This window comes from Onthophagus taurus, chromosome 6 (genome assembly GCF_036711975.1).
Source record: "Onthophagus taurus isolate NC chromosome 6, IU_Otau_3.0, whole genome shotgun sequence".
Classification (NCBI taxonomy): domain Eukaryota; kingdom Metazoa; phylum Arthropoda; class Insecta; order Coleoptera; family Scarabaeidae; genus Onthophagus; species Onthophagus taurus.
The window spans coordinates 6,885,446-6,912,366 of NC_091971.1; the positions used below are offsets into that span (position 1 = coordinate 6,885,446).

The window sequence follows — 26,921 nt, forward strand, 5'->3', positions numbered from 1 at the left end:
TGAAAAAGATATTATACTTTTATGAATCAAAAAGAGCTTCTAATTTGACACATCAAAATGAAGTTAGGTTGCTTAAACAAAAAAATCGTTAGGACTGGTGTTTAAAATTTAATCAAGACACCCATCATCTTGACATTATTTAAATTGTCAAAGTCAGAAATAACATTTACTTTTTAGTTTAAAATGACTTCAAGATCTGGAAGATCACTTCTTATTGATGCCGAACAATCTCCAGATGTAAACGAACGTAAACTAAAAAACATCATCTTTCTGCCTTTCAATAAAAAATGGGAACTCTTCGTCTCAATTACGATCCTTCTCAATTTTATGTTCAACATTTTCATCATAACCTACGACATCCGGGTAACAATAAAATGGTGGATATTTTATTACGTTTGCGAGATAATCTTTTTTATAAACACTTGCGCCTTGGTTCTTCATCGAGTATTTACATTGGTACGAAAAACGAGACATCATCGGAAGAAAAATTCATTTTTAATTGGAATTTGTTTACTGACGGTTCTTCCGGTACAGGAAGGTTATTACATGATTTCAGCGTTTACTTGGTCTACGGAAAAAGAACCATCAGTGGAGAGATTTATTGGGTTTAAGTGTTGTTTACGAATAATTTATGCTATGGTTTATTTTAACCAGGTTAAGAACCAAGTTGGAAAAAACGATCTATTTTTTGTTTTGTATACACACATTTTCATTGGGATTTGTGTAACGGCGATTGGAACGTGTGCTTGGCATATAAGTTATAATTTTTCTGGGGATACCTCGAGTACTTGGAGAGATCGATTGCAGTTTTTATATATTGACCCTAATGTAGCTAATCATATGTTGGCGATTGGGTATCATACCAACGTAGCCTTTTTTACTGGATCCTCTAATGGGGTTATTTACGGCGAAAATAATTACGAAAAAATTTTAATAATTATAATGATGTCAATTGGGTTTATTTACCAACACGTTGTTTTAGCCGGAGAATTATTAGCGACGTTTCTTCGAAAGCAACGCCATAAATTTACTTTTTCATCACAATTAAAAAAAATTATTCACCTTTTAGACGATTGGCGCGTTAAAAGGGACGTTAAACGACAAACGATTGATTATTACAAAGTTTATTGGGAGCGAAGAAGCGGAATCGGCTCAATGCCCTCCGCTTTTAATTTATTACCATTTTCTTTAAGGAAGGAAATCACCGTGGATATTTATTGGGAGGCGTTTCGGCATTCAAAAATTTTCTCCGAATTGGATACCCCGTTTAAGAGATCGCTTAGTTTAAAAATGAAAAGCGAATTTTATTTGTCTGGTGATTATTTATATCGCGTGGGGGAACCTAAAAACAAAATGATTTATATCTTATCTGGAACGGTTCAAATTCTTTCCGAGGAAGATCACGACACCCCCGTTTTAAATCTTTGTGGTGGGACGATTTTAGGGGAATTATCCTGCTTAACGATTCATAAAAGTCGAGTTAATGTCCGGTGTAATACGTATTGTGAGATACAATCGTTGGATATTAGGTCGTTTTATTCGGTTTTGATGGAATATAGGCGACTGAATGAGAAATTTACGAAGGAGGAGCTAAAAAGGATTGATTATGCTCGTTGGGCCTTAAGTGATGATGTTCCAAAAGTTGATTATACAAAAACAACTCTTCCAATTAATTTGCCGACTTTAACTAAATTAAAGCGGCAGTGGAACTTGTTGATGAAAATGCACAAAAGTAAAAGACCCCAAGAACAATTGTGGTTAAAATTAGATAAAAGTTTTACTTCGAATCATTTAGACGCTTTGGTGATTTGTGATACCCAAGAATCTGATGAGCACAAAATTTGTATTAAAGATACTTGCCCGGTTATTATGCGGGAAGAATCGAGTTTCCGAAATTTTCTTGAAAACTTAGTTTTATTGGCGGTTTTTTTCGAGTTATTGATTATCCCATATAGCATATTTTTTAGGCGAGAAATCACTTATTTCACTTGGGTGGTAATGGTTCCGATTGATTTGATTTATTATTTCGACATTTTCGTACAATTATCAACAACGATTAAAGTATCCCCGGAAGTCACTTTAACGCAATCTAAAGATATCATTTTATATCGATTCAAACAAGTCGGATTTTACATCGATATCTTAGCGGGGATCCCGCTACACGCTGGATTTTTACTGGTTGGGATTGAAAAAAGAACGGCTTTAATCGCGTACTGCTTCAGGATTTTAAAAGCTAAAAAGATTTACGCCAAAATTTATAAATTAGAAAAACAACTTTTCTTGCATATTCTAACAGTTAATTCGATTAAGTACACAACAATGACGATTATTTTCACCTACATTTTTTGTTGCATCCTTTATGCGATTGCTTGTTATTACCCGGAGTGCGTCGAAGAGAGTTGGTACAAAATCAGTTCAACTTTAAGCGAATTCAAAGAAAGCATCCTTTTCGAAATTGTTTATTTCTTCTCAGTATCTTTAGTTCTAAATTATCACGTCACCGATTATCTTTTAGCCACGGTGAATGAAATAATAATCCACATCATCATTATCTTAATAGCTTACACAATACATAGTTTTATGTACGCCGAAATGACGTCATCAGCGTGGATGTCTTACAAAGAAGGGTTAGAACACCAAGATGAAACAGCCATGTTTAAAATAATCGTTAAAAAACGAAACGTTGGGCAAGAATTAAAGATGAGGTTGTTAAATATTTTGGAATTCCACTGGGTTTTTAATCAGGGTGCGGAAATAATTGGTGCAAATGGAATTTTGAAGGAAGCTTCGGAGAAAATTCGATCCGATGTGATTAGCGATCGCATGATTCATTGTTTGCAAAAAGTCCCTTTATTTAAAAATTGCCCACCGACTTTATTATCTAAACTAGCAATGGCTGCGGAAGTCGTCGTTTTACCCCCAGACACTTACATCCAAAACGTCGATGTGATGTCCCACAACATTTACGTGGTACTCCGAGGTTATTGCCAAATGATGTCGAAACTTCCCGGAGACAATGAGCGAAATGCAAAAATCATTTTAAAACACGGCGATATGTTAGCTGTTATAGAAACGTTACATCGCGTAAGAATGTTTGGATTAATCACAACTGTAACGGCCGTTGAATTACTTTCAGTGTCTTACGATAATTTTGTTGATATTTTTCAAAGTTTTCAAACTGAAGATTTGATTTTACAGAATGCTTTGGACGGACATATGGAAACTTTTCAAACAATTTTGATGCGAAAAGGGTGTCGATTGCCGGAAATGAGAGCGCCCGGTGTGGCTTTGGGAAAAGTTGAAACGTTTAGTTTTAAAGTAATCATGGGAAAAAGGCATAAATCGCATCTTAAAGATGAATACATGAAACCGTTTCTTTTACTGGGAAGATGGAAATGGATTAGATTCTTTTTAATGAAATCAACGATAAATCCAAGCGGATTAAAATATAAAATTTATGAAACGTGCCGATGCTGCTTCATACTTTTTGACATCTTCACGATAATCTGCTCGTTAAGTATTCTTAGTACTAACGTTACATTGATACAAATTTTAGTTAGTTTTGGGCATGTTTTTGGATGTATCGATCAATACATTAGGATGCATTGTCAGTATTATAACCAAAAAGGAATTTTGGTTACTCATCCATTACACACTCTTTATTACTACCTTTCAACGGCATTTATTACCGATTTAACCGCAAATTTACCGCTGAATCTGATTCATATACGAGACTTTTTTCATAACAACAAATACGAAACCGAACTATTAATAATTTTGGCGATACGATGTTTATCGTTGTATCGACCTTATAAAGGTCTTTCGTACCTTCAACACAGATATTCTTGGTCCGGATTTATTCTACGACTCAAAATAATTATGGTCATCGTAATAATAATTTCAATCTTTTCGATTGCTTTGATGTCGGTTGCTTGTGAATTTCACGAGAATGGAATAACTAGCTGTACGGGAGGATCATTTCGAATTCATTCGATATTTAATGGTTATACTTCACCATCCCAAGTTTTCGTACAAACGCTTTATATCACTACGACAATGTATTGTCAAAGAACGATTGATTTATTTTATTACACCCACGAAGATGATATCACCAAATTCATTATTTTATTACTGCTTTGTCAAATTATTAGAATGATTTTATTGGCTATTTATACAAGTGCAGGGGTAAGTATATACTTTTTATGATGAGAAAATATTGATTTCGGAGCACTTTTTATTGAAATTATAATGAATTTAGAGAAACCACTTGCCTTACAACAACTTGTTTGATTGAGGAAAAGTGGATAAAACCTGGTATAAAAACAGCTCCAATTTTATTAAGCATCATTTCTCATTCAACTTAAGAAATTTTGTACTAAGAATACAATTTTCTTCTTTTGCAGATTGGTGGAAATGTAAACTTATCAAATCATCAAGCTCGAATGAGACAATTTCTAACATTCGCTAAATCGGTTGATTTGGATGAAAATATCACCGAAGAAATGGTAAACCATTACGAATATGTTTGGCGTGAAACTCTGGGTACAAACATAACGGCTCTTTCAAAAAAGTTTAATTTATATCTTCGTACTCAATTTTTTTCTTTTCTCTACGAAGAAACGCTAAGAAGAACGAATATTTTCTGTAATGCCCCGGACGCGATTGTTCAACATTTTCTCCCAATGCTCGAAGAACAACATTACAAAAAAGGTGCTGAAATCATCCGGTGCAACGACGTTCAAGGTAAAATGTTTATTGTTCATCGGGGAGCCATAAATATTACAGTGGCGAATACGGAAATTTGTGAGATGGAAATGGGTGGAATTTTTGGTTGTTTCCAAAAAGGTGGTATTACAAGACAAACGATTAATGTTACTGCAAAAAGTCATACGATAGTTCTTACAGTCGATAGTGTTAAATTTCACGAATTAATGTCCGAATGGGACGATCGAAATATTGAGACGTTTTTAAAACAACTTAAAGTAATTCATACTGAATTTATCGAGGTTTCCTCAAAAGTCACCCAACGTTTACTTACCCGGGAAAAATTACAAGTTTTACCCTTCGAAGATGTAACCATATACGACCCCATCATAGCAACTGTTAGCAAATACATCGAAGAGGATTCAAAATCTTTTCGGATCTTCGTATACATCTTAAACGTCCATATAGCATCAATATCCTCTGTAGGATTTTTAGCTTACGCTTTTATAGACGCGGGAAAATCACCTCATTTCACTTTTTATATCGTATTATATTTGTTGGATTTATTATTTTTCATCAAAATTTTTTTTGGATTTCATTTACCGTTTGTTGATTTAATAACTGGGTTTAAAGTGTTAAACGCGAAGATAATCGCGAAGAGATACGCGAAAAAAAATTTTGTGGTTGACATGGCTTCTTTATTCCCTTTCGAAATTATTTCTTGGAATTTATATCCAAACTGGATTAAAGTGTTTACTTTAAATAGAACGTTAAGGATATTGTACCTTTATCGTTATTATCAATCGTGCATTAATAAATTAACGGTTAGTGTGCATTTAAGATGGTCATTTTTGGTTTATTCTACTTTATTCAAATTGCAATTTATGCATAGTATTTGGTGAGAAATGTTTCATTTGGTTGTGAGTTGTTGTAATTGATTTTTTTAGGGTTGTTGTCGCTTGTCTTAATCCGAGATGTTATGAGACTTCTAATGTTATTGGGAGACCAAATGGGACTGTTATAGCAAGCGATGTTACTTCATCAACGATTTTGGGATACACTTACATCATAAATTTATTTACTAAGAATGGGTTAAAGGATTCAATTCCAACCTCAACGTTACAACTTCTTATAACGGCAATTATAGCTATTTATTCGCATATTATTGTTGCTCATCTCACTAGTAGTTACGCCAACATCACTATCATTGAAAACAATACTATGGATAGATATTATTATAAAATTAATCACATAAAATTGTATTTAAAGGTAAATTTTTTAAATTAAAAAAGTTAGGTTTTATATAAATATTTTTAGGGTAGACAATTATCACCAGCAATTTTTAAAAAGGTTTGGGAATACTTTTTGGAGCTTTGGAATTTACAACACGGTGAATGGATGCCCTATTTAATAGCTCTAGCTCCCCCGTATTTAAAACAAGACGTAATGTACTATTTATACGGCCACCATTTAGAAAATCATTTCTTGTTTGCAAAAACTCATAAAGATTTTCTAAGACAAGTCGCCGCTTTGTTAGAAAGAAGAATTTATTTACCAGGAAATGTGATTGTTGAGAAAGGAGATGTTGATCACACAATGTATTTTTTGCATAATGGTGAAGTTGGTGCTTATGATAAACCGGGGATGAATGAATTAACTTTTATTTTAACAAGAGAAATGGCTTTTGGGGAGGCTCAGGGAATGTATGGGATTCCTTTCCCCGTTTCGTACAAAGCTTTATCTACCACGACGATTTTGGCCTTACAAAAACATTCTTGGGAGTATTTATTGGAATGGTTTCCTGCTTCTAATGAGGAAATTATGGCTAAAGCTAACGAATATAAATTAAAAAGTGGTATTCATTATTACACCAAAAAATTATAATTATTATTAATTTAATAAAATATAAATAGAGTAATTAATTTAAAAAAATAATTAATAATTTACTTCAAGTAGCGCCATCTATTAGCAACTCCTTAATAAAAATTTAATCCTTTTTAAATTATATTATTAATTACAATTTGTTAGAAATTATCCATATTTCAAGAAAAAATCAAACAATGATGAAATAAACAACATTTTAATGAAGTTTTATTAAATCTTTATCCTTTACTTAAAAAAAACTTAGACATTGACATTTTTTGATGTTGACATTTGACATCAACAATTTTTTATAGGTTATGTGTTTAATTAGAAAACCCAAATGTGATTTATTTTCACTTTCGATTAAGGAATTTGATTGTTTTAATCAGACATATCTTCATCACTTTCTTCAGATGTAACATCAGCTTCGTTAATTTCTTGTAAACATTTTTCACAATTACAAATAAATAAATAATTTTCAGCAAGTTGTTTATGTCTGGAATGTCTTGAGCGCCCCAAATTGCACTCGTCTAAGTAGCTTATACAAATTTCTTCTCCATCTTGAATATCTTTTAATGCAACTAACGATAATTTGCTGTTGTTGTGTAAAAAGCTTGGTTCTGCGTTTGGGATGCAGCTATGATTTGCAGCACTTTGTAAACTATATAAAGCAACTCCTTCATTGTTCAAAAAGCATCCAACGTTATTCTCCATGTCTACATAGAGTTTATCAATAAAATTATTGAGCTTTTCACGTTCGAAGTCACTTAATGGTAATTCAGAGCATTTATTAACCCATTCGCTTATAGAACTTGTTCCAACACCTTGTCCATTAGTTCCTAATATTGCTAATAATTTATGAAACCCTTCTATTGTGTCAATTTCTTTTTGGGAAATAACGTTTTTTAATAAATCATATAACAGATTTATGCTTCCAATAAACTTATCTCCCAAAAATTTATGTGCTAATTCCAATTCTTCATTAACACTTTTATTACAAAATTGATTCAATTTTAGAAGAACTTGTTCCCGATTTTCTGATTGTTCAATCATTGCTAAAATTCTTGGTAAAATCATGATTGTACTTTCTTCTGGGGGATAATGAATTTGTTTCCAAGCATTATTCAAATTAATTAAAGGATGGGTTGTGTTTAAACCAACACATAACATTTTATGGTAATCATTCCAAGAATTCATTTTACATTCTTCACTACAATACTCAACGTTGCAATTAAAACATAAAACGATTTTACTTTTATCAGTTGTGCAACAATCGGGAAAAGGTAATTCTAAATTAGGTTGGCCGGTTAATCTTCTCGCATTCTCTTGAGCCGTTTCTAATGGTTTTAAGCAGTAATCACAGGCTTTATATTTATATTCCGAATTCCAAGAGAATTGACAACAAACAAAGGGGGTTTCTTCAAAGATAACATCCCCAGATTTAAACGATTTTTTTGCGAATAATCCGCGTCCTTTTGAATTATTAACTAAACGGATTTCAACGTTTTCCATATCGTTTTTTATGTTTTCCACGTGGTTTGGTTAGGTTTTTATAAAAGGTTATGTTTACAGACAGCTGTCAAGGTGACAGTAAATGTCAAAAAGCAATTCAGCCAATAGTAGATATATCGATTAGAAACATAAAATTCCCTATATATTACTATAAATATTTCCTATAGTTTTTTGTGAGTGTTATCGTTACACATTCGATATCAAGGAATTTAATGTATTGCGTTCGAAAAAGGCATTTATTTATGAGTCGTTGATTAAATAGCACTCAAATTTAAATGGTCGTATTTATCAGTAAGTTTAATTTTAAAATGTTAGTGCAAAAAGTTTTTTAGGAAAATAAGTAAACAAGTAATGGTGATTTTCAGACAAAAACAAAATTAACTTAACACTTTTAAAGTGAAAAGTAACGATATTATAATGAATGAGGAAGAACATTTATTAAACCTACAAAAATCATCACAACAGTGGGCCCGACGTCAACTATATGGCCATGTTAATCCACCTTTACCACCAAATTCTCCGCCCCACAAACCGCCACCACCTCCACCACCATCTCAAAGAGATTATAACAGCAGTTATTCAGGATCCAAACAGAATTATCCACCATCAAAATCACAAAGTAGGTGAGTATTACTACCGATTAAGAAATCCTTTTTATTTATTTTGTTTTTGTATAAATTTAGACTAAAATTATTGTTTTATTTGTTAAGCTGCAATAATAATAATAATAATAGCAGTGGTAGTAAAGCAAAGTAAGTATGTATTTATTAAAATTAAATTTATACATATTTTTAAGTTGGCATTTTGAAATTTGACACTTATAATTCATTTTGAATATAAAAAATTTGAATATATGTGAATTTGTATATGAAATTTAAGCGTTTGTATTAAATTGAAGGTATACGTTATTATTTTAGAGAAATGTTATAAATAATGTGATTTAATTTTGCAAAATTCTCATTTTACAAATTATTATTACTTCAAGTAGCGCCATCTATTAGCAAAATTGTTTAATTCTTTTGAATTATTGTATTACATATTTGATTGTTACAGTTTCTTAAAAATTTAAAAGGCCGTATTTCAAGAGGGAATGAAATGATGAAGAAATTAAGAACATTTTTGTAGTTTACTTAAAAAAATTATTTTGACATTGACACTTAATTTTGACACTAACAATTTTTTTGTAGGTTATGTGTTAAATTAGAAAACCTTAATTTGGAGTATTTGGAACTTTTTATCAATTTTAATGAGGAAAACCATTAACAGAATTAATAAATGGGGGGGAATTTTATTGATATTTTGTATCTGAATATTTATTATGATTATAAAAGCTTATACCTCATCATTTATTACTTTATTATTAACATTAACAAAAATAGTAATATATCTTTTTCTATTTTAACCAGATACTCTCAGTACAAACAACAAGGTCAATACAACCAATTACCACCACGTTATTATCCACCCCCTTTACCACCTCTTCCAATGCATTCCTATAATCATTATAGCCCTTACACGTTAGATCCTCAATGCAGTTGGAATTACCAACAAAAAAATTATCCCAATAAAAATCGCTCGGAAAGAGAACGAGAAGAAGACTTGGAAGATAAAAGAAAAAATCGAAAACGAAAAAAACCGCTCTCCCAAAACATGGTTCATCAAAAAAATTACACTCTTGAAGATGCTATAACCGCTTTAGAAGTGGAAAAGCAGTATAACAAACGATATAAGAATCAATCTTTAATATTGAAGTTTCCCGATCCCGAATTGAACAAAGAAATCGTTGCCAAATTGCACCCAGCGATTGAAAATGTCCATTTTCAACAAAAATCAACGCCAAGATTTTGTTTTGTTAATTTAAAAGAGGATGTAGATTTAGATGCGGTAATTAAAGACCTAAATACAACCCCATTTGGTCAAGGTTTTATCACGGCCGAATTAAAAAATGACCAAGAAAGTGAAAAAGAAACGAAACCGGAAGACATAGACCCATGTTGTTTGTACATAGGTAACATAGCCCATGGTATTCCTAGACAAAAACTCGACGAGCTTTATCCAAGTAATAAACGAGTCGATATGGGGTTTGCACGAAAAATGCGCTTCACAAGATACGCATTTATTTCATTTCACAACGCTAAAGACGCGTTGGAGGCATTTAAAAAGACTCATTACATGGAATTGGCAGCTAAAAGCCTTATTGTGCGATTTCGACGGTTTCAAAGCACCGTTGGTATGCCGGGCGAGAAAAAACCGCAAAACTCAACGAAACGGAAGCGAGCCGATTCGGCAACAACCGATGATCTTGAAGTTATCAGCGAAGATTTTAGTAATGTTGATCCGACCAGTTATACATATGTTAAAGAGGAACCTATGTCCGACTCCGAAGGTGGAGATGATAGCGAACCTGATGATCATGTGAATGGACACTCATCAAATCACGACGACTGGAAAGTTAAAGTTGAAGAACCTAATGCGGAGATTAAGGAGGAACCTGATATGTCAGGAAGTGGATGTATTTTTGTTTGATTTATTTTGTTAAATGAGTTATTAATTTATGGTTTAATTGCAGATGATAGTTCTGGGAGCGAAAACGATCATTTACAAGATCATTCATTATTGGTAGGATACAAATTTGTAATAATTTTTGTATTAATACTTTATTTTTTGTAGGATCCGAGTCAACACTTAAGAGATTTGGCAGCCCAAAGGGAGTTACTTAGAAACATGACTTTTGATTTATAAGATATTTTACAAAAAATTAATGGGAATGTTTTAGGTTGTATCTGTATTTGTTAATTTTATTCTGTAATATTAATGTAATTTAATCTAAAGTACATCACGCATGAAAAAATTATATATATATCTTTTTAAGAATTACATCCTCCCTCTAGGCACCTTATCAAACTCCTTTTCTAAGTTTATAAAGTCTAAAAAGCTGTTATGTGGCGCCCTCTAAAAACAATTAAAGATATTACCCGCGTTGAGAAACACTGAGTAAGAAAAAAAAATAGTTTCAAATGTGTTTATTATTTATTATTAATCCAATGGATTAGTTTTTATGTAGCATTTAAATTAAATCTATTAGTAAAATATAAAATCGCTTACTTATTTACTGCAATAACGTGAATAACTTTTTTTAAATACTTTTTAAACTACTATCAACAGCAAAATAATAAAGAAAAGACATCATTATCCTTAAACGTTAATTTATACCTAAATCATATAAATATCACTTATTTTTCTTCCCCATATTGTAATAAACTCAAAGCTTTTTGTAAATTATCAATAGCTGTTTTAACATCATCATAAGTTAAAGCGGAATTAGCCAATTTACAATATCTTTGCGCCTTCTCCATACTATCAGGACTCAAAGTAACTGATCCACTTGTTGGTGGTGGTAACGTTGGTGCAACCGTTGGAAAAACGGGTTGGGGAAAAACAGAATCGCTTGGAACGTCCGGTAATGAAGGAACATTAGCCCCGGCTACGTCCGAACTTGGAGTAGCAGGAACGCTAGTGCTTGGGGAGTTTGAATCAAACGGACGTGGTCTATCTTCAAACAAAAAACTTGCTGGGGGTTGAAATCCGTTTGCGTCTGAATCAGGTGGTAAAATCCCTTTCATCCTATCAAGTTCTTCTTTAGAAACAAACCCAGAATATCTTTCATCTTCTGGTGAAAGGATTACTGTTACATTTCCTGGGGTTGGAACTAAACCTTCTTTAAGACAATTATGAATGTATGCTGCTCTCCATTTAGCATATTTACGCTTTTGCTCAATATCTTCTGATATCTCCCCAAACTGGTTTAAGGTATCAAAAAGAATTCCTGATGTATAAAACGCCTTAACAACATTTCTGCATCAAAATAAAATCATTAAACATCAATCATAATCATTAACTTATCACCATACTTATCAAATTTAGAATTTTTATCACATTCATCAGCAAAATTAAACATCTTTAAGGCATGCTCTTCAATCATAGCCTGCGCGCAAACCTCACTCGTAATTCCTTCCAAATCGTGATGTTGAGACTTTGTTTTTTCCAACCAATCCATTAGAGCTAAAAGAAGCTCTGTGACTGCTGGAGGTCTTTTTCCAGGTAAAGCATTCATTGCGGATTGGACCGCATACATACGAGCTACAAAAATTAGTTAAACATTTTATTGTGGTGAAATAAGAAAATTTACCCCAATAAGTTATAACGATGTTACGTTGTTCGTGATCATCAGCTACCTTTAAGAAATGCGATAAAGATCGCACTTCTGGTGGAACAGGAGGAAAACCCATGATAATTTTATGAAAATAATTCGGATTGACAACCAAAACAAATCTATTTTTAGGGTTAAAGATGTGTCATATTTTGGGGGAAATGTTAATTTAGTAAATTTAGGTTGGTATTGACGTTTAAAGATTTTAACCTTGTTTTTTTAATTAAAAATGATTTATATTATTTTTGTAAAAACTAAAGGATTCATAGTTTTTATTAGCTTATTTATTAAATTGTTATTTATAATAAAGAAAAATTATTCCAAAATTAAAACTATTAATATTGTAGATGGCGCTTTTTTAATAAATACGTCAAATGTCATTAAACAAATATTTATTTAAAAGGTTATAAATTCAAATAGCAGTATTAAATTTTTCTCTACTTTTAATGTTTTTTAATTAATTATGTATGTTTTAACTTGAAAAAATAAGATTTATTCAATTTTACGTCCCTGTCTCGATTTAAAGGTCAAAGTAATTGATCCATCAGGTTTATTAATAAGTAAAGATTTTGTGTCAAGATCTGGTCCACTCCAACCAATTTCAAAACATCTTATTAACTGTAATAAATATTAATTAGTACTAATAAAATAAATAAAATCCTTAAAAAATCCAAATTACTTTCATAATCACAATTAACATATTTTGTTCAGCCAATCTCCGAGCAATACACGATCTTGCACCATGTCCAAAAGGTAACACAAGAAATGGATGGATTGGTTTATAAAATTCGTGCTCTTTAATCCACCGTTCGGGAATAAAATCGTTTGGATTTGGGAAATTTGTTTCTAATCGACACGCAATTTGGTTTTGGGTAATTATTACGGTCTAAAAATTGAAAGGATAATCAACAACAAGAAATTAGATTAAATTTTTATAAAATCACCTCTTTTGGAACATTATATCCCGAAAGAACGGTATCTTTCTCTAAAATTCGCCCCACACCAACTGAAATCGGTCTTAATCGAAGAGATTCTTTTAAAACTGCTTTTGCGTAATACGCTTGAGATAAAATTTCTTTTGTAACCGCGCTAAAGGGGCTTGGGAGTAACTTTAATGATTCTTCGTACAGTTTTTGTTGCGATTGTGGATTTTTTGCTAAATGATATAGAATAAATGATGTGGTATATGTGCTCTAAAAAATTAGGTACAAATGGGATTAAAAATTTCTGAAGGAAAAATAGCATTAACACTGGATCCAGAACTAGAAATAGTCGGGTTTAGCAGTACGTCTCTCAAAACGGCTAAACCCGAATGATTCTAGGTCTTGTGTTAGGTCTAATGATAGTGCTAGTGTAAAAATAGAACTAACACTATACCTACAACTAGAATCATTTGGGTTTAGCCACACGTCTCTAAAGACGGCTAAACCCGAATGATTCTAGTTTTAGGTATAGTGTTAGTTGTAGTTTTGCACTTCCACTGTCACTAGAACTAACATTAGACCTAGAAACATTTGGGTTTAGTCGTACGTCTCTTAAGACGGCTAAACCCGAATGATTGTAGTTCCTGGTCTAGCGCTGCCTAACACTTAAAACTAGAACTAACGCTAGACCTAGAACTAGAATCATTTGGGTTTAGCCACACGTGTCTAAAGACGGCTAAACCCGAATGATTCTAGTTCTAGTAATAGTGTTAGTTCTAGTTTTACACTTGCACTGTCACTAGAACTAATATTAGACCTAGAAACATTTGGGTTTAGCTTAGCGTCTCTTAAGGCGGCTAAACCTGAATGATTTTAGTTCTTGGTCTAGAGCTGCATAACATTTAAAACTGGAACTAACACTAGACCTAGATCTAGTGTTAGTTCTAGTTTTAATTCAATAAAAATATGCAACATAGTGACATTTTATGCTAATTAGCGCTACCTACCACCTACCAGCCATCTTAAAAAGCAACCTCAATGTGTTTAACTCTAACTCTAATGTTAATTCTAGTTTTATTTCAACAAAATATGTTTTTACCGTATCAATACCAGCTAATAAAAAGTCACAAGCGAATCCAATCACATCTTTAAAATCTAAATTAGGCGAAGATAAATAGCTTTCTAAAAGTGATTTAGTTTGTGGCCCATTTTCTTGAAATAACGATAACTTTATTGATAATAAATCAATGGCTACTCTAAAAGAAACATTTAAATATATTCTTGTAAATTAAATGGTTTAATTTATTACTCCTCCATAAAAATTTGGGCTTTCTTAAACTTTTTATATAAAGGTGTATCGAATTTTTTCCATAATTGAGGTCCATTATCAAGCTTTAGTATGCAACTATTTGATGTATAGGGAGCTTTTATTAGTTTTGATGATCTCGAATTTGGGTGTAACTCCTGTTTTGAAAAGCTATCCAAGCGAATATCGAAAGCAGCAACTCCAGTTACTTAAAATTAAATAAATTGATTAAAATTGTTTTGATTAATGATTGTTATTATAATACGTTCTAAAAATAATCTGGATATTTGGGGGAGATAATCGAAACTTTCTTTTTTTGATAAATCTTTAACAATTAACACCCATTCTTGTACCACTTGGTTTGAAATTGGTAAAAAATTTTCTACAGCTTTTGGACTACTTAATCCTTTTTGAAAAATACTTCTAAGTCGTAACCAATCAGATCCATTACTAAAATTGTTTATAATTTAATAATAATTAAATTAATTTCATTAAATTACGTTGGTAATAATCCCCCGGTGTTATAAACCATTGGTCTATCTAATCTATATTTTTTTAGCGCCAAATGACTCCTTCTTTGTGGATATTTTCCTTCATTCCTAAATATTGTTTGAATATCATCCGGATTAAAAAGCCATACAAGATTTATCCCAGGAATGATTTGTTCTCGAACGATTTGTCCATATCTTTGATATTTTTCCATTCCATTTCGTTGTAAACGATCAAATTTATATCTGCCTAAAATAAATCAATTAAATTATATCAATAAGTAATTTATTAATTAATTTTACCTATTACAGGAAAATATTGGTACAAAGTACCCAAAATCGGAATCGAAAACGGTCCAGGAATTTCCTCAAAGCTTTTAATTCGAGAATTTAAAATCGTCGACAATTTTCGTTTCATTTTTAGGCGAAAACTAAGAAAAACTAACTGAAATAACGGTTAAATAATTCATGATGTGATTTTAAATTTAAATTTTTACCTCTTCAGAAGTTAAAACGAAAAGAAATGGTGGAGGGGATAAACTACCTGTAGAATTAACATCAGGTGATGAGTTTTAATCACTTTTTTTGTAAAAAAAGAACAAGTTAAAGTTAAATCCCAAACTTTAATTAACTAATTAAGCATTATTGGTGTTGCAAATTTTATTTTAAATTGATTTTATGCACTTTCATTCTAGTTTTTTTTGTATGAACCTGATTTTTGCCACCAACGTACATTTCTATCGCACAATGCTTTTTAGGGAATTTTTAATCTGTTCAAGTTTCATGTTGGCAAAAAGAAAATTATTTAAAATTTTCTTGATTTAAAAAAAAAGTGTTAACTGAACTTTATTTTGTTATTTAATCAACTCCTCAACCTAGTTATATTATATATATTAATTCTTTCACAGCATTTAGCCCCCAGCGGGCCCTTTATACATCCCCACAATTTACAGTTCATTCAGGGGTCAAAAGATCATCACAAGGTTATAATGAACGTTTGGGGCCATGATTGTGGAAGTAGTAGGTATTTGCCGATTGACGAACCTCCTATTGTAACCCAAGGTCAAGGTCAACCTGCGCGACCGTGACCTTGACCTTGAGGTTCCAAGAGGAGGTTCGTCAATCGGCAAACAGATGTGAAGTTATCTTGACCTTGAGGTTCTACAAGGGGGTTTATCAATCGGTAAATAGAAATGTAGGTCAACCCCCCATTACTATTTAATAATATATATACAACGTGTAACAACATAACTAACAATATAATGTATATTTAGTGACATTAAGACATCAGTATTCCAGATCAACTAATCTTAAGAAGAATTCTGCAATGGAGCCACAAAATGTTGCTAAAAAGTCGAGAATTACTTCTAATCCGCAAATCATTTCAATGTCAGTGAAATCGATATCTGAGGAACAGCAAAAGTCGAAAACAAACTTCAATGGTTCACAAAATATATCATTACTTGAGCAACCGGCACTTGAAAAGTTTTTTAAACAGGAGAAGCCAAAAACAAGCTTTAATGGAAGTACTGGAAGCAACGTACAAAATGGATCTATAGATTGTCAATGTACCACACAAGCGGTAGTTGAAGGGGACGGTTCATTACAAGATTTAAGACCATTCATAATGACTCAAATCATCAATAATGATAATGAAGTGGTTGCAAGAGTTGATAATATTGAAACTATAACGAATATACCGGAAAATAAAACGAATGGGTGTATACAGGATGTGTCAAATGTGTGCCAATAACTTCGCCATTTGTAGTTTTAAAGAAAAATGTTTCAAATAAAAGTTGAAATAAAGTTGTGGCGCATTTTCCGCGCTATTTGCTTGTTTATATTGCTTTTTGTTTCGTTGCTATGGCAACCAACATTGTTATTTTAAATGGGATGCATATGTTTTTTTGCATATTTTGATAGAACATAAATCCCAGTATAAGAAAAAAAATCGAAAAAAAATTACTATATAAATAAAAAAACTATAAATAAGCAAATTACTATCAAAGTAGGCGCCGAAATAGCGCCGTTGACAGCTTTAAATGTCAAAAAATTGACAGCTTAAACAAATATGGCGCAATTAAGCGAATGACCAAGAATCCAAATATTAATGCTGTATGGGTACGGTGATAGAAAATGCACTCAAAGTGAAGTTTGAATAATACAAACATTTGACACACCCTGTATGTCGCAGGCAAATGGTTATTTCAGGTAGATAGCTTTTTCCTAGTCAGGTACTGTCTGCCTAGGCAAATCGTAGTTCGTTACAGTTTTATCATTATATGTCTAGGCAAATACTATTGGATAAGACAAATAGTATCTGTTTAAGCTTGTTTTAGGCAACTACCATTTTATTGATACAACAATGCAATATAGAGTAGGTACCTGTTCACAATAAAATTAAGTAATTCCTATCGTTATCAACCTACTTTTCTTAAATTAAAGTACATATTCTGAGCTGGTGTGCATTAGCAAGGAAGTGTTATTATACAGTATAGATAAAATTTTGTTGGACATAGACTTAAACTGTATCGTTAGATTATAGATTTTAAATGGTTAAAGTTATAATTAATGAGTTTTACTACAACTCATACAATGTATACATGGGCTTATGCATATAAACAATCACGAAAAAGCAACTGGGAAGTATTTGGATAGTCTTAGATTTAAGGATAGAATAAAATGTATCGATTGTATCTTAAAACCGTACATAAACATGGAATTTAGAGATAAAGTAAATAACGAAAGGTTTAAAAGTGTAATAACAAGTACTACTTAAAATAAATATTATTGTACGAGTATTAGAGTATCATCTCTATTTACCGATTTGCGAACTTCCTCTTGAAACCGCAAAATCAAGGTCAAGATCAATGTCATGTTACATCTATTTGTCGATTTGACCTCAAGGTCACACAGCGTGACCTTGACCTTGGGTTCCAGGAGGAGGTTCGTCAATCGACAAATACCTACTATTAGTGGATTGTCTTAAGTACGCGAGGTTGGAACAGTCATAAACAACCGTCTCGTCTTTCATTTTCACACCCTTTTCTACAAAAGGGTGTGTTCGCCAGCTTTATGTAGAACATATACTTAAGTGACCTGTAGTGTCTCTTCCGGTATGTATGCATTTATTTCGGCCTGAGCTGTCGTGCAGTACGACCCTAGCGAAGTGGAAAGGTGCAGCTGGAGATCGTTCGAGAAAATCCCCGCTCTGAAGTTTCCAGCCTTCTTTGATCCATCAGTGTAGATCTGTAGATGGTCAGCGTTTTGAAAAAACCCCCAACTTATAAAAAAAACAAATATTTAGTGTTTGTAATATTTTATTTATTATGTCCAAGGTAAAAAATTAGAAAACATAATTGTACCAGTTACAAAATAGAACATACAATAAAGAAAAATCAAATTTTTTGATCGAATATGATCATAATAAGAAGCGCAAAACCAATATATACAAGGTGAAGCAGAAAATATAATTCTCGTTGTTACTTGTACGTGAGTACAAAAGACGCAAAACAGCGTTAACAACAAAACGTGTACAACACAAGCGAATTTAAGACTTGGCTTAATCTCCATATCGATTAATTTGATCTGATTTAAATCGCGAAATAATCCTAAATGCATCAAAAACGGGTTGTTTAATTTGAAATATTTTAAAGAGTTTCTAATCGTTATGTAAACAACGGGCGTGGCAAGTAAAAAGTTTGGGATCTGATTAAATTGGAAATATTTTAAAAACCCTACATTCCAATAATGTTTTTGAACGTAAGCGTAAGCCAAAGGAATGTTATCGTTACACCATGATTGTTGGTGAATTGAGAAAGTTCCCGGTAACACAAAATCATTTTGTTTTGCAAAATCTTTCAAAAAATCTGGGACATTACTCTCGAAAGTCCTACAATAATTTATAAAATCAAACACTTGTATTAAAGCAAATGGCAAGATCATCGCTGAAATATAAAACATCAAAAACAGCAATGATATAATCACAAAAATATACTTAGCGAATTTAGTATTTTTAAGTCTAAATAAATTTTGCACAACAAGAAACGCGTAAGAATAAAGAAAAAAACCTAAGTTTAAAACACCATTTGATCTGGCACAAGCGGAAAGAGAAATATAAAAAATACATTTTAAACTTGACGAATTAACATAGGTGAAACGTATCCTAGAGTACATTCGAACGTATCTCAAACAACATTGTATCGATTTAAAAGTTAAATAAGCGTATAAACATTCTGAATACGGAGCGGAAAAGAAAATAGATGCCGGGTTAAAGCAAAACACCATAATGGCAGTGTAAACTATTTTGGGGTTCTCGAAAAATGCGGTTATCTCAAACAGTATTAATGCAGTCTTTACAAAAATAATTGTGTTAAATACAACAGATGTTAACAATAACATAGAGGATAAATTCATAAAGTTATACACATATAATAAACTTATAGAAATATAACGTAGTATTAAAGGATACAATGGGAAAAAAGCTGTGGTGTTCTCGAAAGTATATCCATACTTGGCGATGTGTAAAAAATATTGAGCATCCCATCTTGCAAATCCTCCAAAAAGGTGGTGAATCACCCTATCGATTGTAGTGAATGTTTCTTCGCTTGGTGATACGAAAACGTTTGCATCATGGTCAGTTATTAATAAATTTGCCATGTATTGTAAAAGTATTACAAGCACTCTACTTAGTATTGCATATTTTACTATTCTATATTGAATGTTTTTCTTTACTTCGACAGATTTCATGGTTTTCTCTACAAGATGATTATTAAATAAATTCTTTTTATACCATGCGGGTATTTACCTTCCTTAAGGTCTTGCATATAAACAATCAATGCGAAAGTGAGGTTATAATTGCAAACGATAAGTTTTATTTCTGTACTTGAAACTTGGTGATATGATAAATAATCGTTTGTTGTTGCCAAGTTATTTTTGGATGTTTTATGAGAAAGAAATGGAATATTTTTAACTTGAATAGTTAGAAAATTTAAAATTTTTGTTACATTTTGACATAACGTGGAGATGACACTTCACCTGTCATTTTAAGTGTCATGTTTTCGTTAATTTTTAAACCAAAAAATTAAGTTATTAATTAAAAATACTCCCAAATTTTATTCTACAAAATAATAATAATGTGCTGAATCATTTATACACAAATTTAAATTATTTAAAATTTATATAAGCTTTTTGACTTTGACGTTTTAACCGTCATTATCTATATATTTTTTCTTAATTATTATTATCTTATCCTTAAAATAATTTTTAAATAAAATCACCAATAAAAATAAATATCAATTTACTTAAATAAAACAACCTAAACATGTTTAAACTCGTTTTATTTAAAATTTTATTTCGCAATACTACATAACCTCAAGATAATCTTAACCTATAAAAACCGACGCCGACATTTACACATGCCAGAGATTAAGTTGCAAAAATGCCGTTAAATCCGCGAGATTCAGGAAAATTAATATCTTCATTAGCCAAACACGTTAAAATTAATGAACTTGGAGTTCAAAAACTCGGAGATGAGGTTAGTTTTATTTTAAATTCAACTCAATTTTATTTCTTAATCATAATTTTAGCTATTAAAAAGTATAAATTCGGGTGAATTATCCATTGAAAGCTTCAGTCAAAATGATGTTCACCCAAAATACACAAATTGGTGGGCTATCGATTGGTTATTTGTTGTGGATGCCTTAAATTATTGTTTTTGGTCGAAAGAACACGAATCAGGATGGACCGTGGAAGGAAAAACGGGATATTTCGCTCTCTGCGTTGCTATAAACAGAGCTATGCGAGAGAATGTCGATATTTTAAATGCAAAATATTATTCGGTGATTTCAAGGGATGATCTTAAAGAAATATTACGAAGTGATAATGAAGTTGATGTTCCTCTTTTGGATGATCGTGTAAAGTGTTTACATGAAGCTGGGTCTGTATTGTTAGAAAAATTTGATGGTTCGTTTATTAATTGTGTTAAAAAGGCTGAAAATAGCGCGGTGAAGTTGTTGGATATAATAATTAGTAACTTTAAATGTTTCCGTGATGAAGCTTCTTATAAAGGACATGAAGTTTCTTTATATAAGAGAGCACAAATTTTGATTGGTGACATTTGGGCTTGCCATCGAGGAGAAGGATTGGGTAAATTTAAAGACATTGAAGAAATAACCATGTTTGCGGATTACAGAGTGCCGCAATCTTTGTTATATTACAACGTTATTGAATATAGTAATGAATTGAACGATTTGTTGAAAAAGAATAATTATTTGGAAAATGGAAATGAGATGGAAGTTGAGATACGGGGAGTTTCAATTCATGCTGTTGAGTTATTGAGAGAATATATTACTAAAAAACTTGGGAAAGATGATTCCAAGAAAGTTAATTCGATTATAATTGATCACTTTTTGTGGGATTTTAGGCGAAAACATGCGAAAGAAATTTTAAAAATAGGGTTACCTTTTCATAAAACGTTTTGTATTTATTATTGATTAAAAAATTATTAAACTCAACTTTTTATTTTTTTAATATTGCATTAACTTACTATCTATTGTTATTATACTAAGCGGATATTTACCTTCCTTAACGTGTTGCGTATAAACAATCAATGTGAAAGTGAGGTTATAATTGAAGAGGATAAGTCTTATTTCTGTACTTGAAACTTGGTGATATGATAAATAATCGTTTGTTGTTGCCGAGTTATTTTTGGATGTTTTATGAGAAAGAAATGGAATATTTTTAACTTGAATAGTTTGAAAATTAATAATTTTTGTTACTTTTTGACATAACGTGGGGATGACACTTCACCTGTCATTTTAAGTGTCATGTTTTCATTAATTTTTAAACCAAAAAATGAACTTATCAATTAAAAATACTCCCAAATTTTATTCTAAAACATAATAAACATGTGCTGAATCATTTATACACAAATTAAATTATTTAAAATTTATATAAGCTTTTTTTGACTTTGACGTTTTAACTGTCATTATCTATGTATTTTTTCTTAATTATAATTAATTTTTTTAATAAAATCATGGATATTAGGCGAAAACATGCGAAGGAAATTACGTTTTGTATTTATTATTGATTAAAAAATTATTAAACTCAACTTTTTATTTTTTTTATTATTGCATTAACAATCATAACATGGCCCTAAAACTATTTAAGTATATAAAAATACTAAACTGTACAATCCAGTCTATGTAAATTCCTGGAAGATGAAAATCAAATTGATTATATACAACATTAGTCACCTATATTGACTTAATTAAATCTTAAATACAATTTGTTGCTGTTTAAAACTATAAGCTAATCTTAAAACGAAAATATAAAAACCTCCTCAACTCTAAAAGAATTTATAACTCTTCTACAATTAATATGATATACTGATAATCTTAAAATTGATTTTTATTTTAAACCTAAAACTGTTATTGTACTTAGAATAATAATAGAAAGAAGTGTTAAGGAAAAGTGAAAGTTAAAAAGTGCCTAAAACATTTTTGTGTTAGTAATAATAAATTTACGCATCCCAAGCGTCATCGTTTGAGCTCGAATCTGTATCAGACCCGTCAGAATCTATCACCGGTCTTCGACCTTCCAAAGCTCTCTTTAAAGCACCCGCCAAATCCAAACACTCATTATTTGGAGTCGGTGGTTTAATTTCTCTTTCCTCAACAGGTTTTAATTGAACCCCCTTTTTAATTTCTTTAAATATATCATCTCTATCTCCACCGCCGCTACTCGGTTTTTGTTCCACCATTTCAACCGGCTACAAAATAAATCACAACAATAAATTTTTATTCAAAAATAGGATATGATACTTACTTTTAATGTTACTTTATTACGAATACTTTCCAATAAAGCCGATCTTGGATCATCAGTGGTTGTTAGATTCGATGGTTGTTGTATATCCGAGTTGAAATCACCTGGTGGGGGTAACGGGGGTGGAGGTGGCGCGATATCGTTTAAAGGAGGAAGTGGAGGTGGTGCTGGTGGGGCGTTTTCTGGTGGAGGAGGAGGAATTGTACCTAAAATATTATTAAAAAAAGATTAATAAGAAAAAAATAATTCTTTTTATTACCTCCTCTTGGTTGATATTGAGGTCGTGGGGGTGGTTGTCCTGATGATGTTGGGGGAGGAGGAGCAATTCGCTAAAATGAAACAAAATAAACTATTATTGTAATAATTATAATTAATTAACTTACAGTGTGAGGAGCTTTGGGTGCTACTCTTGGTGGTACCGGAGGAACGGGTGTTCCTGGGGTAGATTTAGGAGCTGGATATTCTTTCTTTTCGATTACTTTCTCAACTGCATCTCGACCACCATGTTTTTCAATAAAATCGTAAATAAACTCTCTCGTAGCTTCGTCTTTTAAATGCTTTTCCGATACGCCAGCCTATTAAATCATAAATTATAACAATAAATAATTGAAAATAATTAAATTTACCTTTTTAAAGAATTGTTGTAATGTTTGATCACTAGTATTTACATCAAAACCTTTATCTTTGTCCCAACCAATATGCGAAACATGTCTAAATTCTTTAGGAACTCCAATGTCGGCTTTGGTGAGATTACGTTTCCGTTTAGTTTTGTCTTTTCTTTCATTCCCAGTGTTTTTAAAGGCATCATTAGTAAAGATGGGTGCCGCCGGTTTTAAATCTCTATTATTTCCTTCTCCGGAATTTCGAGCTTCACGACGTTTTTTACTCTGTATTTTCTCTGTTACAACACTTAACATATCGGTAGCTTCGTTTTCGCAAACAAAATTGAATCCATAAACGCTCTTCTATATCAAAAGATTTAAAAAGATATAAAATTTGTATTAAAAAACTTACCTCTCCTTCAAAAGCATGTAAATAACTGCACAGTCTTATATATTCCATACCATTATATAATTCTTGTTCCCAAACCATAGTTTTTTGGTATAAATCGTATAAACGAAAAAAATAATTTCTCTTTGTGTTATCTCTTACGAAGCATAAAACCCCCGCATTTTTCTTTACCCACCGGTCGTGAGATGGGGGGTGAGTTGTGTAAAGTTGAACTACGGCTGTAGCGATAGTTTTACAACGAAGACCTAACATTCGAAAAATTTCATGATTTTCCTCGTGGTTGAGGATTTGTGAACTCTTGTTCTCGATGGATTTTTTATCTTGGGGCTGCATGTTTAACCGGTCGATGGTGAGTGAGTTAATACGGTTAACCTATGGGTTTATTCCTATCTTATCACAAAGTTTTAAATAGCTTAAAATGGTATTGCTGCGGAGGAATAACCCGAGGCCAAATTACGAAGTTATTTAGTCATATCTGACAGATAACTGTCAGGTGCAGAAAAAGGATGGGGTACGTTCTAAAATACTCATGTTTTATAACATAGGAATTTTTATGGTTTAAGCTATTATGAAATGGTGATAACTTTTTTAGTATTAACTTTTATTGATTCGATTAATTTATACAATTAAAATAAAAAATTAAATAAAATAATTATGGAGGTTAAAAAATTTTTTTGTAGAACGTTTTCAATTAACTGTCAAAACAACTATTTAGTAGTTGATTATTAAAGCGTTTAGTTGATGATTTAAAGTTTATTTAAATAAAATTTCTTGTTAATCCCAATTATCGCTATCACTATCGGATGAATCATCGCATATATTACGATGTCTGTTAATAATAGCGTGTGTTAAAAATTCCTTGTCTTCGTCGACTTTTAATGTCTGACAGAAATTGGAAAAGTTTTTCTCCTCATTTCTTATCTGTAACAAAAATAAGATGTAAATAAAAATTAAAGTGAAAATAAAAAAAAGCATTTACTTGTTTATTATCAATTTTTGAATTTAACTGGGCCATAAAATTAAATTGCGGTTCTTCCTTAGGTTTGGGTGTGGATATGTTAATTTCTACTTCATCTTCAAAATAATTAAATTGCGATTCTTCTTTAGGTTTGGTTGTGGATATATTAGTTTCTACTTCATCTTCAAAAGTCACTTTTCTTGGTGAAATAACTTTAGATTCATCACCATTTGATGTTTCATTTTTCCCACTTAATTTTAATATTTTCGTATCCAATTCTCTCCAATCACTAAACCCATAATGTTGGACGTGTTTGAATTCCACTGGGTTACTTATGATGAATCTGTGATTTTTTCGAAAAGATTTTTTTGTAGTGTCTTGCCTTTTTATTTTTTTTATGGTACCCGTTTGTTTTGGGATTTTAATTTTTTTAACGATTTCTTGAACGCTTTGGAAGAATGAAGAAGCCTCGATTTCATCAGTAAAAGATAAGCCATAAGCGCAGCCCTTAAAAATGACATATACATAGTTATGGTGTATCTATTTTTTTTTAGAAAGTACCTCTCCGATAAATGTGTGTAAAAACTTAGCACTTAATACGTATGAGAATGCGGGTGGAATTTTATATTCCCATATTAACGTGCAACTATCAAAACAATATAATCTAAAGAAATACGTTTTTAGGTTATAATCTTTAATCAGACACACAATTCCTGTATGGTGCTTAATCCATTCATCATGTTTTGGATGTTCCGTTTGGAATAATTGGACGATTGCGGTGGATTTGGACTATAAACAAATTAATAATTTATATTTACTTTATCTTGATCTTATATTAAATATTTACTTCACACCCGTATCCGAGTAGCTCGAAAATTTTTAAATTTTCATCTCTACTTAATAACAATGATTCTACGTTTTTGAGTTTCTTTAATTTCTTCATTTTGTTGTTGCTAAATGAATACTGGGTTGATGAATGATATAGTGTAGGATTTTATCTGTATCTTTATTTAAATAAATGATTAAACAATTTGTTTTTATTGCGATAGCAAAATTTTCCTGTTAATGTTTCAAAATCAACAAAATTAAACACTACATGTTCTCAGTAAGATTTATTAATGTTTTCATGGTAGTCCGTCAGGAGGAAGCGGTGCCAATCTCTAAGGAAAATGTATTTATATACAATAAGTTATTCCTCCTTTCTTAATTATTAATTACTTACTTTCTTGATTTTAGTAGCTTTTAATGGCATTCGTGGAGGTATTGGAGGTATTTCAGTTTCATGTATAGCTTTAGGTTCTTCATTTTCAATTATTCTTTCCACAGCATTTCTTGCATCATGATTATTAATAAAATTGTTAATAAATTCTCCTACTTTACCACCAAAACTGTCATTTTTGTTTCGACTGATATGTGAAACATGTTTAAAGTCTTTGGGGACACCAATATCAAATTTGGTAAGTTTTGGATACTTAAATAGATGAATACAAATGAATAATTAAAGAAATTATTAGTTAATAACAAACCTTTTTGGAAGCTACATGATTACTCGTTTTGTGATCAATTTCAAAATGCGATACATTTCTAAATTCTCTGGGAACCCCAATATCAGCTTTGTTAAAACAGTGTACTTTTTTACCTAGCGATGTCATTGCAATATGCTGAAAACTACAAACTTACTGTTTCGATTTATGTATGAAATTTGTAAAACTGACAATAAAACAACGAATATCTTATCGAATATTTATATATTATGTGTATTGCTGTTATAAATAAAAGTGAAGTGGAGATTTAAATTGTTGAAATTTTTGGAACTATTAAAAATATTTCGATTAGATAGAATTTATTGTGTTTTTATCCATTACATCAAGCGATTGAGGGAATCTCTCATTAACATCTCAGATTTTATGATTAAAGAATTCGTTTGGATCGAGATTTGATGTCGCGACATTGCAGGTATTTTTGAAAGAGTTCAAATGAAAGTATTGTTTTTATTGCCAAACAGTTTCATTTCCGAGTTCCACACAATTTTTGACTAAAAAAAAAGGTTTTCTGGTATCATTTGAGTTATTAATGCTTGTGCTATTGGTGTTATTATTATTTGTGGATAAAATGTAGAATA

At 31.3% G+C, this 26,921-nt stretch overlaps 9 protein-coding genes and 2 long non-coding RNA genes across 14 annotated transcripts; 5 read left to right on the forward strand and 6 right to left on the reverse strand.

Annotated features, from left to right (window-relative positions):
• The first annotated feature begins 100 nt into the window (after positions 1-100).
• On the forward strand, positions 101-8,370 carry LOC111427895 (uncharacterized). Its single transcript, XM_023063252.2, has 4 exons — positions 101-4,185; positions 4,404-5,602; positions 5,652-5,973; positions 6,022-8,370. The coding sequence occupies exons 1-4, from the start codon at positions 184-186 to the stop codon at positions 6,586-6,588; spliced, it is 6,090 nt and encodes a 2,029-aa protein (XP_022919020.2). The 5' UTR covers positions 101-183; the 3' UTR covers positions 6,589-8,370.
• Positions 6,779-8,150, reverse strand: LOC111427735 (SET and MYND domain containing, class 5). The gene has a single exon (XM_023062994.2). The coding sequence runs from the start codon at positions 8,077-8,079 to the stop codon at positions 6,949-6,951; it is 1,131 nt and encodes a 376-aa protein (XP_022918762.1). The 5' UTR covers positions 8,080-8,150; the 3' UTR covers positions 6,779-6,948.
• Positions 8,235-10,933, forward strand: LOC111427734 (Painting of fourth). Of its 3 annotated transcripts, none has more exons than XM_023062990.2 (6): positions 8,246-8,370; positions 8,445-8,702; positions 8,790-8,831; positions 9,486-10,591; positions 10,649-10,698; positions 10,750-10,933. In XM_023062990.2, the coding sequence occupies exons 2-6, from the start codon at positions 8,497-8,499 to the stop codon at positions 10,819-10,821; spliced, it is 1,476 nt and encodes a 491-aa protein (XP_022918758.1). In that variant the 5' UTR covers positions 8,246-8,370; positions 8,445-8,496; the 3' UTR covers positions 10,822-10,933. The 3 variants fall into 3 exon arrangements, with proteins under 3 accessions (XP_022918761.1, XP_022918758.1, XP_022918759.1); XM_023062991.2 differs by having other exon boundaries at positions 8,259-8,389; XM_023062993.2 differs by lacking the exon at positions 8,790-8,831 and having other exon boundaries at positions 8,235-8,370.
• Positions 10,934-11,087: 154 nt separating this feature from the next.
• LOC111427736 (vesicle trafficking 1) lies at positions 11,088-12,433 on the reverse strand. The gene is made up of 3 exons (XM_023062995.2): positions 12,269-12,433; positions 11,991-12,219; positions 11,088-11,934 (listed from the first exon to the last, which is right to left on the reverse strand). Exons 1-3 carry the CDS (start codon positions 12,366-12,368, stop codon positions 11,313-11,315), a joined length of 951 nt encoding a protein of 316 aa, XP_022918763.1. The 5' UTR covers positions 12,369-12,433; the 3' UTR covers positions 11,088-11,312.
• A 231-nt stretch (positions 12,434-12,664) lies between these two features.
• LOC111427871 (Cytochrome P450 302a1, mitochondrial) lies at positions 12,665-15,773 on the reverse strand. Its single transcript, XM_023063220.2, has 9 exons — positions 15,504-15,773; positions 15,310-15,451; positions 15,019-15,256; positions 14,784-14,968; positions 14,522-14,726; positions 14,312-14,468; positions 13,234-13,482; positions 12,969-13,175; positions 12,665-12,907 (listed from the first exon to the last, which is right to left on the reverse strand). Exons 2-9 carry the CDS (start codon positions 15,422-15,424, stop codon positions 12,782-12,784), a joined length of 1,482 nt encoding a protein of 493 aa, XP_022918988.2. The 5' UTR covers positions 15,425-15,451; positions 15,504-15,773; the 3' UTR covers positions 12,665-12,781.
• A 309-nt stretch (positions 15,774-16,082) lies between these two features.
• Positions 16,083-17,805, forward strand: LOC139430230 (uncharacterized). Its single transcript, XR_011640692.1, has 2 exons — positions 16,083-16,201; positions 16,281-17,805. It is a non-coding gene; the product is annotated as an uncharacterized lncRNA (long non-coding RNA).
• A 503-nt stretch (positions 17,806-18,308) lies between these two features.
• Positions 18,309-20,070, reverse strand: LOC111427683 (phosphatidylinositol glycan anchor biosynthesis class V). The gene is made up of 2 exons (XM_023062916.2): positions 19,814-20,070; positions 18,309-19,763 (listed from the first exon to the last, which is right to left on the reverse strand). The coding sequence occupies exons 1-2, from the start codon at positions 19,830-19,832 to the stop codon at positions 18,334-18,336; spliced, it is 1,449 nt and encodes a 482-aa protein (XP_022918684.2). The 5' UTR covers positions 19,833-20,070; the 3' UTR covers positions 18,309-18,333.
• A 210-nt stretch (positions 20,071-20,280) lies between these two features.
• LOC111427685 (queuosine 5'-phosphate N-glycosylase/hydrolase) lies at positions 20,281-21,521 on the forward strand. Its single transcript, XM_023062917.2, has 2 exons — positions 20,281-20,542; positions 20,595-21,521. Exons 1-2 carry the CDS (start codon positions 20,447-20,449, stop codon positions 21,498-21,500), a joined length of 1,002 nt encoding a protein of 333 aa, XP_022918685.2. The 5' UTR covers positions 20,281-20,446; the 3' UTR covers positions 21,501-21,521.
• Positions 21,522-22,113: 592 nt separating this feature from the next.
• Positions 22,114-24,327, reverse strand: LOC111427686 (actin nucleation-promoting factor WASL-like). Its single transcript, XM_023062918.2, has 6 exons — positions 23,845-24,327; positions 23,457-23,795; positions 23,214-23,405; positions 23,090-23,159; positions 22,834-23,036; positions 22,114-22,777 (listed from the first exon to the last, which is right to left on the reverse strand). Exons 1-6 carry the CDS (start codon positions 24,172-24,174, stop codon positions 22,529-22,531), a joined length of 1,383 nt encoding a protein of 460 aa, XP_022918686.2. The 5' UTR covers positions 24,175-24,327; the 3' UTR covers positions 22,114-22,528.
• A 104-nt stretch (positions 24,328-24,431) lies between these two features.
• LOC111427687 (actin nucleation-promoting factor WASL-like) lies at positions 24,432-26,459 on the reverse strand. The gene is made up of 6 exons (XM_071196917.1): positions 26,326-26,459; positions 26,022-26,270; positions 25,647-25,959; positions 25,361-25,588; positions 24,821-25,306; positions 24,432-24,762 (listed from the first exon to the last, which is right to left on the reverse strand). The coding sequence occupies exons 3-6, from the start codon at positions 25,740-25,742 to the stop codon at positions 24,616-24,618; spliced, it is 957 nt and encodes a 318-aa protein (XP_071053018.1). The 5' UTR covers positions 25,743-25,959; positions 26,022-26,270; positions 26,326-26,459; the 3' UTR covers positions 24,432-24,615.
• On the forward strand, positions 25,880-26,894 carry LOC139430229 (uncharacterized). Of its 2 annotated transcripts, none has more exons than XR_011640691.1 (4): positions 25,880-25,970; positions 26,036-26,068; positions 26,126-26,256; positions 26,304-26,894. It is a non-coding gene; the product is annotated as an uncharacterized lncRNA (long non-coding RNA). The 2 variants fall into 2 exon arrangements; XR_011640690.1 differs by having other exon boundaries at positions 26,314-26,894.
• Positions 26,895-26,921: the final 27 nt, after the last annotated feature.

Coding starts and splice junctions, on each gene's coding strand:
- LOC111427686 (XM_023062918.2), bottom strand. CDS start 24,174: ATGCAGCCCCAAGATAAAAAATCCATCGAGAACAAGAGTTCACAAATC. Junction 23,796..23,844: donor TACATGCTTTTGAAGGAGAG/GTAAGTTTTTTA, acceptor CTTTTGATATAG/AAGAGCGTTTATGGATTCAA. Junction 23,406..23,456: donor TACAACAATTCTTTAAAAAG/GTAAATTTAATT, acceptor ATGATTTAATAG/GCTGGCGTATCGGAAAAGCA.
- LOC111427687 (XM_071196917.1), bottom strand. CDS start 25,742: ATGAAGAAATTAAAGAAACTCAAAAACGTAGAATCATTGTTATTAAGT. Junction 25,307..25,360: donor TACACACATTTATCGGAGAG/GTACTTTCTAAA, acceptor GTCATTTTTAAG/GGCTGCGCTTATGGCTTATC. Junction 24,763..24,820: donor CAAAAATTGATAATAAACAA/GTAAATGCTTTT, acceptor TTTTTGTTACAG/ATAAGAAATGAGGAGAAAAA.
- LOC111427736 (XM_023062995.2), bottom strand. CDS start 12,368: ATGGGTTTTCCTCCTGTTCCACCAGAAGTGCGATCTTTATCGCATTTC. Junction 12,220..12,268: donor CATCGTTATAACTTATTGGG/GTAAATTTTCTT, acceptor TAATTTTTGTAG/CTCGTATGTATGCGGTCCAA. Junction 11,935..11,990: donor AAAAATTCTAAATTTGATAA/GTATGGTGATAA, acceptor ATTTTGATGCAG/AAATGTTGTTAAGGCGTTTT.
- LOC111427734 (XM_023062990.2), top strand. CDS start 8,497: ATGAATGAGGAAGAACATTTATTAAACCTACAAAAATCATCACAACAG. Junction 8,832..9,485: donor AGCAGTGGTAGTAAAGCAAA/GTAAGTATGTAT, acceptor TATTTTAACCAG/ATACTCTCAGTACAAACAAC. Junction 10,699..10,749: donor TACAAGATCATTCATTATTG/GTAGGATACAAA, acceptor TATTTTTTGTAG/GATCCGAGTCAACACTTAAG.
- LOC111427735 (XM_023062994.2), bottom strand. CDS start 8,079: ATGGAAAACGTTGAAATCCGTTTAGTTAATAATTCAAAAGGACGCGGA.
- LOC111427871 (XM_023063220.2), bottom strand. CDS start 15,424: ATGAAACGAAAATTGTCGACGATTTTAAATTCTCGAATTAAAAGCTTT. Junction 14,469..14,521: donor GCCCAAATTTTTATGGAGGA/GTAATAAATTAA, acceptor TGTTTCTTTTAG/AGTAGCCATTGATTTATTAT. Junction 12,908..12,968: donor TGTTAATTGTGATTATGAAA/GTAATTTGGATT, acceptor TATTTATTACAG/TTAATAAGATGTTTTGAAAT.
- LOC111427895 (XM_023063252.2), top strand. CDS start 184: ATGACTTCAAGATCTGGAAGATCACTTCTTATTGATGCCGAACAATCT. Junction 5,603..5,651: donor CAATTTATGCATAGTATTTG/GTGAGAAATGTT, acceptor TGATTTTTTTAG/GGTTGTTGTCGCTTGTCTTA. Junction 5,974..6,021: donor ACATAAAATTGTATTTAAAG/GTAAATTTTTTA, acceptor AAATATTTTTAG/GGTAGACAATTATCACCAGC.
- LOC111427685 (XM_023062917.2), top strand. CDS start 20,447: ATGCCGTTAAATCCGCGAGATTCAGGAAAATTAATATCTTCATTAGCC. Junction 20,543..20,594: donor TTCAAAAACTCGGAGATGAG/GTTAGTTTTATT, acceptor TCATAATTTTAG/CTATTAAAAAGTATAAATTC.